This window comes from Macaca fascicularis, chromosome 3, assembly GCF_037993035.2.
Source record: "Macaca fascicularis isolate 582-1 chromosome 3, T2T-MFA8v1.1".
Taxonomy (NCBI): Eukaryota; Metazoa; Chordata; class Mammalia; order Primates; family Cercopithecidae; genus Macaca; species Macaca fascicularis.
This window is the reverse complement of record NC_088377.1, coordinates 175,732,093-175,744,313: the sequence shown is the minus strand read 5'-3', so window position 1 is coordinate 175,744,313 and position 12,221 is coordinate 175,732,093. Positions and strand designations below refer to the sequence as shown.

Here is a 12,221-nt window from a genome sequence, read left to right as displayed (position 1 = left end):
ACAAAACAGCATTGATTTGAAGTCTGGCAAGATCATGACCTGCCCTGCCTCAGTCTGGCAGGATGCAACCTGGTAAACAAAATCCTATTTGGGCAAAAAGTCACAACTGCTAAAATGCAAAGCTGAACATACTTGCAAAACAGCCAGGGTCTCGGGTTAACATTTCACAATATGCAGTGTGTGAATGGGGTTCAGTCCATCAAGGGAAAGTTTTAAAATTTACTATGGTGGCAAAATACACATAATACAACATTGACTATCTTAACCATTTTTTTTGCTTGTTTTTGTTTTTGAGATGAAGTCTCGCTCTGACGCTAGGCTGGAGTGCAGTAGCGCAATCTTGGCTCACTGCAACCTGCTACTCTCTGATTCAGGCAATTCTCCTGCCTCAGCCTCCTGAGTAGCTGGGATTACAGGCATACAGGCATGTGCCACCATGCCTGGCTAATTTTTGTATTTTTAGTAAAGACAGGGTTTCACCATGTTGGCCAGGATGGTCTCTATCTCCTGACCTCGTGATCCACTCGCCTCGGCCTCCCAAAGTGCTGGGATTAGAGGCATGAGCCACCGCGCACAGCCGTCTTAACCATTTTTAAGTGCACAGTTCAGTGGCATGAAGTGTATTCACACAGTGCCACCATCACTATCATCCATCCTCAGAACTCTTCTCATCTTCCCAAACTGAAACTGTAACCATTAAACCACTCCCATTCCCTAGCCTCTGGCAACTACCGTTCTTCTTTCTGGCTCTATGAACTTGACTATTCTAGATACCTCATGTAAGTGGAATCATAAAATAGTTGTCCTTTTGTGACTGGCTCATTTCATTTGGCACAGTATCTTCAAGGTTCATCTATGTGTAGCATGTGCCAGAATTTCCTTCCTTTTTTAAGGTCAAATAAAATTCTATTTTATGGGTTCCTTCCACCTTTCGGCTATTGTGAATAGTGCTGCTAAAAACATGGGTGTGCAGCTCTCTTTTTGAGACTCTGCCTTCGATTCTTTTGGAGGTAGATCAGAAGTGGGATTGTTGGATGATAGGACAGTTCTATTGTTAATTTTTTGAGGAACCTCCATACCGTTTTCCACAGGAGCAACACCATTTTACCTTCATGCCAATAGCACACGAGGGTTCCAGTTTCTCCATATCCTTGCCAACACCTGTTAATTTCTGTTTTTTTATTTTGTTTTTATAGTAGCCATCCTAATAGTTGCGAGGTAGATTCAAGGGAGTCTTTTAAATACATCTCAAAATTCATGTACCAAAATTCTAACTTAGGGCTTTAGAATTCCTGGATTCCAAGGGGGTGCACTCTTACGTATACTACATCATGTGCTGCTCACCATCCATGTGGAAGATAAGGAGCATTAGGTCTATGTAGCAGAACAGTAAACTGAAACTCCGAACAGCGAAGAAGCTGACCCAAGAGAGCACAGGGCTAGGACAGGAGCACCAATCCTATGACTAGCGCTCTTGCCACAATATTCCGCAGCACAGTATTTTGAGGACTGGGGTAACACAAAGAAAAGGGAAAATAAAACTCTCAGACTAAATACAAACCCGACAAGTAGAACAACATCTCAGCTAAGGAATGAAACTTCTAGAAGGCTGAGTTCTGAGCCGTGAGGTTAACCCTTATCTATTACCTCCATCAAGCCACTGCCCAGCCTGTTCCTGAAGGGCAGTCCCCAGAGGCCCATCATGACCATGGAGACAAGCAGAGTTACAGGTCCAGAAGGCTGACTCATGCTGCTTGTTTTGGGGACAGTTGCCCCAGAAGAAGTACAGGAATAAAAGAGACCAGCTTTAGCTCAAGTGATGAGTACCCAAATAGGAACTCAGATTTGTTTTCCTTTCCATGAAAAAAAAAAAAAAAATCCTGGCACAAAAAAGATAGGATAGTACCTGCAGTTGTAGCTAAACTCTTGGCAGGTTCCTTAGTCAATCCAAGGTATTCTCTAATGAGCTGACTCAGGTTTTGGTAGGCAACATCCAGATCATCTGCAGCAAAGAGAGTACATTTCAAAACAACAGGATCAGATCCAAAAGAGTTGATGTTTAACTATTGGTGGTAATGATTTGTTTACTGCATTTAATTTTATATATATTATGGTAGAATTTTATATATATTATGGTAGAATTCTAAGATGACCCTAAGGACACATCACCCTTGTATAATCAATCTCCTCCCCTTAAGTGTGCACAGAACCTGTGGAGGCAATGAGATACCACCTCCATGATTGTGTGACATTCAGCAAAAGGGATTTTTGCAGATGTAGTTAAGGTTGTTAATGGGTTGACTTTGGGTTAATCAAAAGGGAGATTATCCAGGCAGGCCCACCCTAATCACATGAGCCGCATAAAAGGAGAGTTCTCTCCAGCTGTTGGCAGAAAAAGAAGTCAGAGACTCAGATCCCAAGGAGGATTCGATGTGCTGGTGCTGGCTTGAAGATGGTGGGGCCACGTGGATGAGACCTGAGAGCAACCTCCAGAAACCGAGGATAATTCTTGGCAGACAGCCCAGTAGAACTAGGACCTCAGTTCTACAACCAAAAGAAACTCCATCCTGCCAACAAGAATGAGCTTTGGAGGCTTATCCCCAGAGCCTTCAGATGAGACCTCAGCCTCCTGATACCCTGAGCAGAGAATCCAGCTATGCTGTACCAGACTTCTTATCTACAAAACTGTGAATTAATAAATGGGTGTTGACACTTTAAGACACTAAGTGTGATAATTTCTATGCAGGAATAGAAAACAAATTCAACTGTGTAATACATTAACATGTTTCAGAGACCAAAAACTATTATTAATAAGTTGAACCATATGAAATTGCTGTTTTCATAGGTCAAAATAGTTGAATATCAACAATTTCATATGGTTCAACTAATGTCCCCCGTCCATCTAGTTCATCTAGCTTCCCTTTCCCCTAAGAGGTAATCAGGTTATTAGTTTTTTGCAGATTCTGCCAGAGAATTTTTTTATGTAGTACAAGAAAATATAATTACATAATTTTTTTACATAAATGATGGCATACTATATTATAAACCTGTCTTTTTTAGTAACTGTATGACTTGAAGATGTTTCCTTATCTGGACACAGAGAACTTTCTCTTTACTTTTTATGACTGTGTAATATAGTGCAGTTTAAAAATATATAGAAATTTGCCAGGCATGGTGGCTCATGCCTATAATCCCAGCACTTTGGGAGGCTGAGGAGGGCAGACTGCTTGAGGTCAGGGGTTTGAGACCAGCCTGGACAACATGGCAAAACCCCATCTCTACTAAAAATACAAAAATTAGCTGGGCTTGGTGGCAGGCACCTGTAATCCCAGCTATTCGGGAGGTTGAGGCAGATGTATTGCTTGAACCTGGGAGTTGGAGAAAGAGGTTGCAGTGAACCAAGATCACGCCATTGCACTCCAGCCTGGGCGACAGGGTGAGACTCTCTCTCCAAAAAAAAAAAAAAAATATATATATATATATATATATGTGTGTGTGTGTGTGTGTGTGTGTGTATGTATAAATTTCTAGAATATATCTATAGAAATTTTATATGTATAAAAATATATATACATATATATAGAAATTTTCACATTTCAAAAAATTCTCCCATGAACTATCACTTTAAATTAAATGGTCATTTATAAACTAGTTTCTGAAAATATTTGTTTTACACATACATTTTTATGGTTATATTTTGAGTAGTTGGGTTTTTAACCTATGTGTAGATTATAATAAAATTACCTGAGTTTCATATGCCTTTCTAGAAATTTAAATGTGTATTTCAAATTACATATAATTTAACTTTGTTCTCACAATGTCCCCTAAAAAATGAACTCAGTTCAGGCTCATTTTACACCAAATGTTATTAGCTACAATCTTAAAAAATAATTGAGACAATGCTCTCATTAAAACAGTAGAAAATTAGACCTCTTGGATTCTTACCCTTTTCGTGTTCTTTGTGATTCACTGTTACAAGGAAAATAGCTTTTACCCAAGAATTTTATCCCCATGAAACAAACTTTTAATTCAGTAATCTTACATTTCAAAAATAAAACTTTGCTGAAAATTACCAACCTGCATTGATTACTGCATCAAAATATCCCGGAAAATTATGATTAGTTTTAATATAAAGGTCCACTCTGGAGACAGCAAATTCAATTTCTGCACGACTGAATAATCCTTTTCTCCGCAAATATCCCTCATATTTTTCCTTGTTCATGGGTACCACCAGGATATAACGAGGCTCAAAATAGGAATATTTTAAACTTCTTACACCCTGTGCATTAAAAGGAAGATAATAAATTGGAAACACATAGATGATTTACAAATCATTTTGGAGCCATCTGACAACATGGGTATAAGAAGTAGTATTATTGATATATTGAAGAATGTATTTCACCTGTAGAGTTAGCTGCTATTTTTCTATAAATATCTCAAGATTGGATTACATTTCTCTCTTCATCAAGTTTTAAATTGTCATTGGAAATATTAGAATTCACTCCACCTGGCTTTCCTTTAATTAATCATTCTAATGAATATGACTGTTAGAAAATTGCTGGATATAAAATAGGTACATTCATAGCAATATTGCAACTTTATTACAGAAAGGTAATTTCCATTCTATATTTCAAAAAGCTTCTGTGGAGCACTAGGAGACAGAGATCTTACCAGGGAGAAAAGACTCTTCTGTGACCCCTTTGTCATCATCTTGGGACCCTTTCTGCAGCTAAATCGGCACCCTGGTTGGGAAGGCCAAGCTCCTGGTAGCCTGCAGACCAGGAGATCACAGCGTGGAACTGTGTAAGGAACTGACTGGTCTGAGTCTGGAGGGCTTGGTCACAACTGCAGCTCTCCGGCTCCTGTAGACTCTGCACGAATCCTTCAAGTTCTCTGGCTATCAGTTTCCTCGTGGGTGAAATGAAAGAGCCATTCCAAATGGACTCTAAAGTCCCTTCCATCTCAATCAGTTTCACTCAATGTTCAAAATCTTTGTTTTAAAAATTCAGTTGGAAGAAATACAGGCTATTTCCAAAACAATTTCCGAGTCAATGGCCAGGGCAGTCTGGAATAATACTTCAGCTGGGGAGAATCAGGGGAATAAAGCATGGATTATAGACTCAACCTCCTGGAAATGGGTAGGAGTGAACTCCCAGGGAGAAAAAGAGTGAAACAGGAGCCACTCCTCAGATAACTGTTGGACCATAGAAAGATAGATAGAAAGGATGGAGAGTTTCTGGACTCACAAATGCATTAATTTTTGTTTCTGCCTTGTCAAATGAATAAATTTTTTAGAAAAGACCTTTTATTTTTGCTAGTTATTATAGAAACAAAGAAAACTCTCCTTAAAGATACAAAACCAATTAATCACAGAGAAATAAGATTTGAAATAGTCTAAGTCAGGAAAGTTAAAGAGCTGGAAGAAATACGTAAGCTAGGAAACGCTTACACCAACACAAAGAGTCAAAAGGGAATTGCAGTCTCCTACTGTGTGAAGTCACAGAGGAAAAAAGAAAGATTCAGAGTTGACATCAAAGGATTATGCACCCAATTTGCCTAGGTTTTGTTTTCTGTACGTTTGGTCTAATTGAATTAGTTTTATAATTGCTTTCTTTTTAATTCCAAAAGTGTCATACTGCTCAGTTAAAGGATCTTGAAAAAACAGTCAACTATCTTTGAAGGTTCCAAGTATGCAATAAAGCTATATTTTTAAAAAATAAATGAGTGGGATATTCATAGTTTTACTCCGGATCTTAATTTTGGAGAAGCTTCTATATACTCTAATTATAGATCATTGTTGGGGGAAGACACGGTGTCGGGGTAGAGAGAAAAATCTCTGACATCTACAGGTCTACATTGCCAGAAGTATGAAAATATTACACCCAGTGAGCAACTGCAGTTAAATGGCAGCACAGCTCACACATCTCATGTAGAACGAAGGAACAAAGTTGACCGCATGGGGCTGTCATTGTCCTAGGGCATGGGGAACCAGTTCCACACTCTACAAATCAGGCTTTATCTACAGTCTTTTATATAAACAGAGGCCATGCTCTAAAAAGAAAAAGGAGCATTTAGTGAGGAAATAACAGAAAATAAAGCTCGAGTGGCAGTTACACTCACAATATCTGTGCAATTTCTTGTATTGTAACCTAACTCCTGTCACTTAATGTTTCACGTGTCTTGCCCCCCCATACTAATTATAAATGGAATATCTTATCTTGTGTCTGGCAATGTGTTGCCTGTGCATTGTAACCCCCTCCCCAACCTCAAATATGTACCTCAATTATGTATCAATAAAAAATTTATATATATATATATATATATATATACACACACACACACACACACATACCCACCACACTCACACAAACTACACACACATTAATTGGTGGAATGAAAAACACTTACTTCTATTTCCATATGAACACAGCTTGCCAAACCATCTCTTGCGATAGCTTCTATAGTGTCCCTATTTAATCCATACTTGTGATTACCATAACTAAATGTTACAATGAATTTCCCCTGGAATTCGAGAAGAACAAAGATTTTCATATAACAGCAGCCATCATGGAATATGATCACAACTAAAATCATTTGATGTCTTATTCTAAATAATTTCAAAAACCTTACAAATTTTAGCAACTGCATACGGATGACAATGGGGTACATGAAACTTAATTTCAAACTGTGACAGAGAAATTTATTCAGAATTCTCAGCTGACAAAAAAAAATAGGTTTTTAGAAATAATCTGCTGACAAAATGTGGAGGAGTGTTAAGGCACTGCAGCATATGGTAAAATAGACTATTTTGTTTACTTACCCACTTCCTGTCAAACTCGCACCAAAACCTTCATTACTGAGAGAACAAAACTAATGGCCTGCTCTTTACCGCCGCCATTTCAGCTGTGCCAGCACACCAGGCAACCCAGAAAAGGCCTCCATTTCCAACAGCCTTGCATTCCAAGATAAGCCATGAGTTATAGATAATTCCGGAAGGCCATGAATTACAGGGACATCCTAAAAGCTTTGAAAACGCAGACCCATCCTGTTTTTCCTCATAAAGATAGCTTTCTACTGAAACTGCCCCAAATGTTATCCAACAGAATTGGTATCTGCCCTATAGCCATTTGAACTATAAATGATGCCTCTGTCTGTATTCTGGAAGCTCAGTTCTTCCAAAAACTGTATTCCCTTGGGGAAAAAAAAGGCAAGTAAAAACACGTCTCTCAAAATTGTCTGTGACTTTTTCTTTGGCAATACTATATTCATTAAACCACTAGGTCAAATCTAAACTGCGTAACTGATGACAACAGAAGGAATAAAAATTTGGATGATCTTGGCAAGTGTGACTTCTCATATACGTGATTTTGAAATGAACAATGAAGTGAAAACTTCCAGGGCTGCACTGAATCCCATCAAATGGCGGTGACAGCATTAAGAACAGTAGCAGCTGGGTCTATTGCTGCCCTGCGTCCTGGCCCCAGAAGTTCTGGAAATGTGAGGGCACACAGATGGGCTGTCTGCCAGGGAAGACAGGTCAGAGACCAGAAGGCACAGGGTGTCTTTTGAGGTTGGGGGATGGGTCTCTGGGCAATGTGTCTGCTGTGGGTGATGAGGAAAATCTACATCCCCCATAATCAAAAGAAGTTTATGTTATGTATTCAAAAAGTTAAAAACTCAACAATAAATATCCTTACTATTTTATTCCTTCAAAGTCATACTTTCTTTGTTATTTGGAACAAATACTGTGACTCCTTTTATATATATATATAAATGTGACTCCTTTTCTCTCTCTCTATATATATATATAAAACCTATATAGATATATATCTGGCTCTCCTTTCAGAGAGACACTTTATCTTGTTTATTGCATCTGCTGGTTAGTGTTATGTGTCAACTTGGAAGATGTTTGGGGTGAGATGAACATTTAAATTGGGGAACTTCAAGGAAGCAGACTGCCACCCATAATATAGGTGGACTTTATCCAATCAGCTGAAGACCTCAATAGAACAAAAAGATCAGCCTTTGGATTTCATCTGCACCACTGAAACCTCCATTGCAAAATTATGACTGAGACAATGAAAGAGATTTAACCTAACTGACTCCATCTTGCTTCTAACCTCCAAACTGTCCTTGTTCAGTCTTGGGCACAGGCTGAACTAACTTTGGGAGGAACTTAGTTTACACTTTAAAACAAAGATGATAACAGCCCTTTCCCAAAACAAACTTCCTTCTTGCCTGGGGACTAGACTGCCTTTGTAGGACTGAAAAATTAGCCACAAGATTAGAAATTATGGTTTAGGGGTCATGCAGCTGGAGGCTATAAGATTCTGACCCTCCCTAAACTGTTCCTGAGATTAGCACTTGAGATATTTTGCAGAGCCTGCACTTGATGGATCAGCTGGCACCGCCCAGATTGATAAACTGGTTCATCTGATCCTGTGGCCCCTATCCAGGAACTGACTCAGTACAAGAAGACAGCTTGACTCCCTGTGATTTCATCTCTGACCAATCAGCACTCCCGGCTTGCTGGCTTCCCCCGACCCACTAAGTTGTCCTTAAAAACTCTGATCCCCAAATGCTCAGGGCGATTGATTTGAGTAATGATAAAACTGTGGTCTCCTGCACAGCTGGCCCTGTGTAAATTATTCTTTCTCTACTGCAATTCCGCTGTCTTGATAAATCGGCTCTGTCTAGGCAGTGGGCAAGGTGAACCCATTGGGATTTCCTGGCTGCCCGTCTCACACTGCAGATTTGGATTTGCCAGTTCCCATAACCCATGTGTGCCAATTCCTTATACTAAATATCTTTAAGAGATGGGTTCTTGCTGTGTTACACAGGCTGGGGTGCAATGGGGCAATCATAACTCACTGCAGCCTTGACCTCCTGGGCTCAAGCAATCCTCCTGCCTCAGCCCTCCTGAGTTGCTGAAACTATAGGCATGAAACCCTACACCAGGCTAATTTTTTATTTTTTGAGGAGATAAGGTCTCATTATGTTGCTCAGGCTGGTCTCAAACTCCTAGGTTCAAGCAATCCTCCCGCCTCAGCCTCCCAAAGTGCTGGGATTATAGGTGTGAGGCCAACCCTAAATCTCTTTCTATACATATACACATCCTATTCTATTTCTCTGGAGAACCCTGACTAACACTCTATGACTCACCCTGTTTTCAAAATGTATACTTGAATTCCTTTTCAGATATATACTGTAAGTTTGTTTATTCACACGTATAAGGACCTTCCACTGTGGATCAAAAAAAAAAAAAACCAAACAAACCCATTTTCTAGAAAGATGTAGAGACATAGAGTTGGGAGGAACCTTGCATAGTACATAGGTATAAAAAAGACTCCATTACAAGTTTGTTAAGAATTGGGATTAAGTGGTTTCCCTCCACCCCATTCTGGCTGGTGATGCTACTTTGGTTTCTTGCTGCATGTGGATTTCCTAATAAATAGCAATAGTCTTACTCCAGAAACCTCAGGGTCTGTGGTTTGATTTCTGCAGGAGAAGGAGAGTTTCTGTGGGGACTATATATGTGTCCATAAAAAGGGTTCTCATATCTGCAGGCATGTTAGGGGGGTGATTGTGTGTTGTGGGGGAAGTATCTGACGGGATGAAGGAGGCACCTGTGTTGGGGAGGGTATGCAGGTCTATGTGTTGTACCTGTCAGAGCAGGAAGGTGTGACTGTCCACAGTAAGGGTGTGCCAAGGCTGTCCGTCAGTGGGCCTGCTGTAATGGAGGATGGTGGGCGGGCTGTCTGGGTGGCTACTGTGTAGAGGGGGGTTCTGTGTACAGAGGGCTGAGTGTCTGTGGGTGATTGGCAAAGCTGACAATGTGTCATGAGTTTGTCATCTCTAAGTTTGTTTCTCTTCATGAAACAGTTTCAAGCTTACATTAAAGGAAAAGAGATCAGAGGCACAATTCAAGTTCAAGAAAATTATGTTATCCTGAAGTATATGTATATATTATCAGAATCTGTAAAAATAAGTACTTCTCAAACACAGGAGGATTTTTGTAGAGGTAGTACAATTCTAAGACTAAATATAGTATAGAAGTGTAGTGACTTTTTAGACTAGGAATTGAACCAGACTAGATTACAGATCTGATAAGGTATGAAACACCAGAGAGCAGATGGGGTTCTGAGAACAGATGAACTGACATGAGAAAAAAATGCCTCATACTCCAACAAGAGAAATTAACATTAATTTTGGGAACTAGTTGTCTTTCAACCTAAAGAGTCCTAAGAGAATGCTTCTTACTAATATCAAGATAACTTCTCAAATCTCTATTGAGGCTTTTAGAAACAAAATCCCAGAGTATTCTTAATCAATTAAACTGAACTGCCAAAATATAGCCCTAGGAGAGAAAATTATAAAGAATTTCCAAGATGTTCTTTTGACAAGGTTAGAGGAAAACAGGGATCATACGTTTTTCTCACTTGTATGTCTCCACAAACACAAGAGAAGTCCAGAAAACATGCACCATGTATAGAGTTGGCCATTCAAAATTAAACTCATAGAAACTGCAAAGCCCATGCTGAAATGGTCCATGATTTTGTACAATGAAGAATAAGCCAGGTCCATTATTTTGGGGGTGGGAACAGAGGAAGGAAGAAGGAAAAAGAAGGGGAAAGAGGGAAGAGGATATACAGCTATAAGGGAATCACCAGGTGGGTGGTAATCTTTCAAAAGCAGAAACACAGATGAGTCCCTCATCTGATAGTTCAGTGGGCTTCAGAAAAGAAAAGGAAGTGGTGTAGGATTTACTTGGTGATAGAAACAATGAAGATATAAACAATAAGGGCCATGGTGAAGTAAAAACAAAAGGTTTACCGATTCATTGGTCGTGATGAAAATATGAACTCCTCTTTCAGTTTAACTGAAGTCATGGGCAGATACATATTTACATTAGCATATACTTTCAACAGATAAAACATGCTAGGATTATGAGGGTTACCTTTGTATGTGAAGGCCAAGAAGGGACAAGTAAGTTGTTTTAAAGAAAATGAATTCAAAGACAAGAGTATTTTGAGTTACTATCAATAACTAGATTGTCAGGGTTTCAGTAAAAAACAAACCAATGAAAAAACCCAAAACTTAAACAAGATTGCTCTGAGTGCCTGTGAAATGGACAAACGCATGGTAATTACCTTGACCTTGTTAAAACAGTCCTCAAAGAAATTAGGGATCATCTCCCATCTTCTAGCAAGGGCTTCCATCTGCATTAGTGAACTGCTTGGCCTCCAGGACTGAGAACTCAGACAGGAACATGACCATGGAAGGTAACATGTCCAGAAAAAGCCAACTAAATGGGACACACCATATTGAAATGGTGCTTAGGGCTGAAACAATTAGAAAGCACCACAGATAATACACAGAAAGAGTACTCTCTGGACAGAGTAGCCAAATCTCCAGACATACTTAATTTACAAGCTTTGTGCACCATCGGTTCTGTAAGAACTGTTTTTCTTGAGTAAATCTGACTAATAACAGTAGCAGCAACTGATAAACACAGATCACAAGAATTTTTCATACTGCTTTAGTTCTATTTCCTTAAAATGCCTACTCATTCATTTTTATTGGAAATTTACAATATTTTCTCCGAGACCATAAAATAAAAAAGCATGTGAAGAATGATGTATTAAGCACTTTAAGAAAAAAAAAACCAATATGAACTCACCTCTCAAAACAAGCACAAAATTTAATTCTTCCTTTTTTTTTTATTTATAACTATTTCCTAACATTTTTGCCAGAGAACGTGCATTTCTTGTGCAATAAAAACAAAGGCAACATTCTTACCGTGTTTACCATTTCATCGAAAACTTCTTGAGAGATAAAATGATAATCAACTCGATCCCCTTCTCCAAAGTAAGGTGGTCTTGTGGTATGACAGGCCCTGAAATCATAAAACAGATCATCCTAGTCTATTTCTAACTGGAAATTCAAAATGGAAAAGGTTTCAGTATAAAGTATGTTTTAAAAAATGAAGTTAATCCACAAATCATAAATCATAAAGTAATACACTTGTGAGAATATGTTGGTTTCAAAGTGCTAGATTATATTCAGTTGCTATCATCTGTAAGGATTATATAAAATTTGGATCATCCATACCAAATTTTTACTCATTATTATTTATCACCTTCTGAACCTCTTCCTCTGCCATCATGTAATAATACTTTAAGAAGTAAATCAATACTTATCATTTAACTATTTTCCACCCA

The 12,221-nt window shown here is 38.8% G+C and overlaps 1 protein-coding gene across 2 annotated transcripts in view; it reads right to left on the bottom strand.

The window, feature by feature from the left end:
* Positions 1-12,221, bottom strand: part of LRGUK (leucine rich repeats and guanylate kinase domain containing) — a 129,026-nt gene that overhangs the window by 52,490 nt on the left and 64,315 nt on the right. For both annotated transcript variants that reach the window (XM_005550807.5, XM_045388333.3), the window contains exons 12-15: positions 11,800-11,896; positions 6,409-6,522; positions 4,078-4,279; positions 1,907-2,002 (exon numbers count right to left, since the gene is read on the bottom strand). In XM_005550807.5, the coding sequence (XP_005550864.3) occupies positions 1,907-2,002; positions 4,078-4,279; positions 6,409-6,522; positions 11,800-11,896 (509 nt within the window). The remainder of the gene's footprint in view (positions 1-1,906; positions 2,003-4,077; positions 4,280-6,408; positions 6,523-11,799; positions 11,897-12,221) is intronic.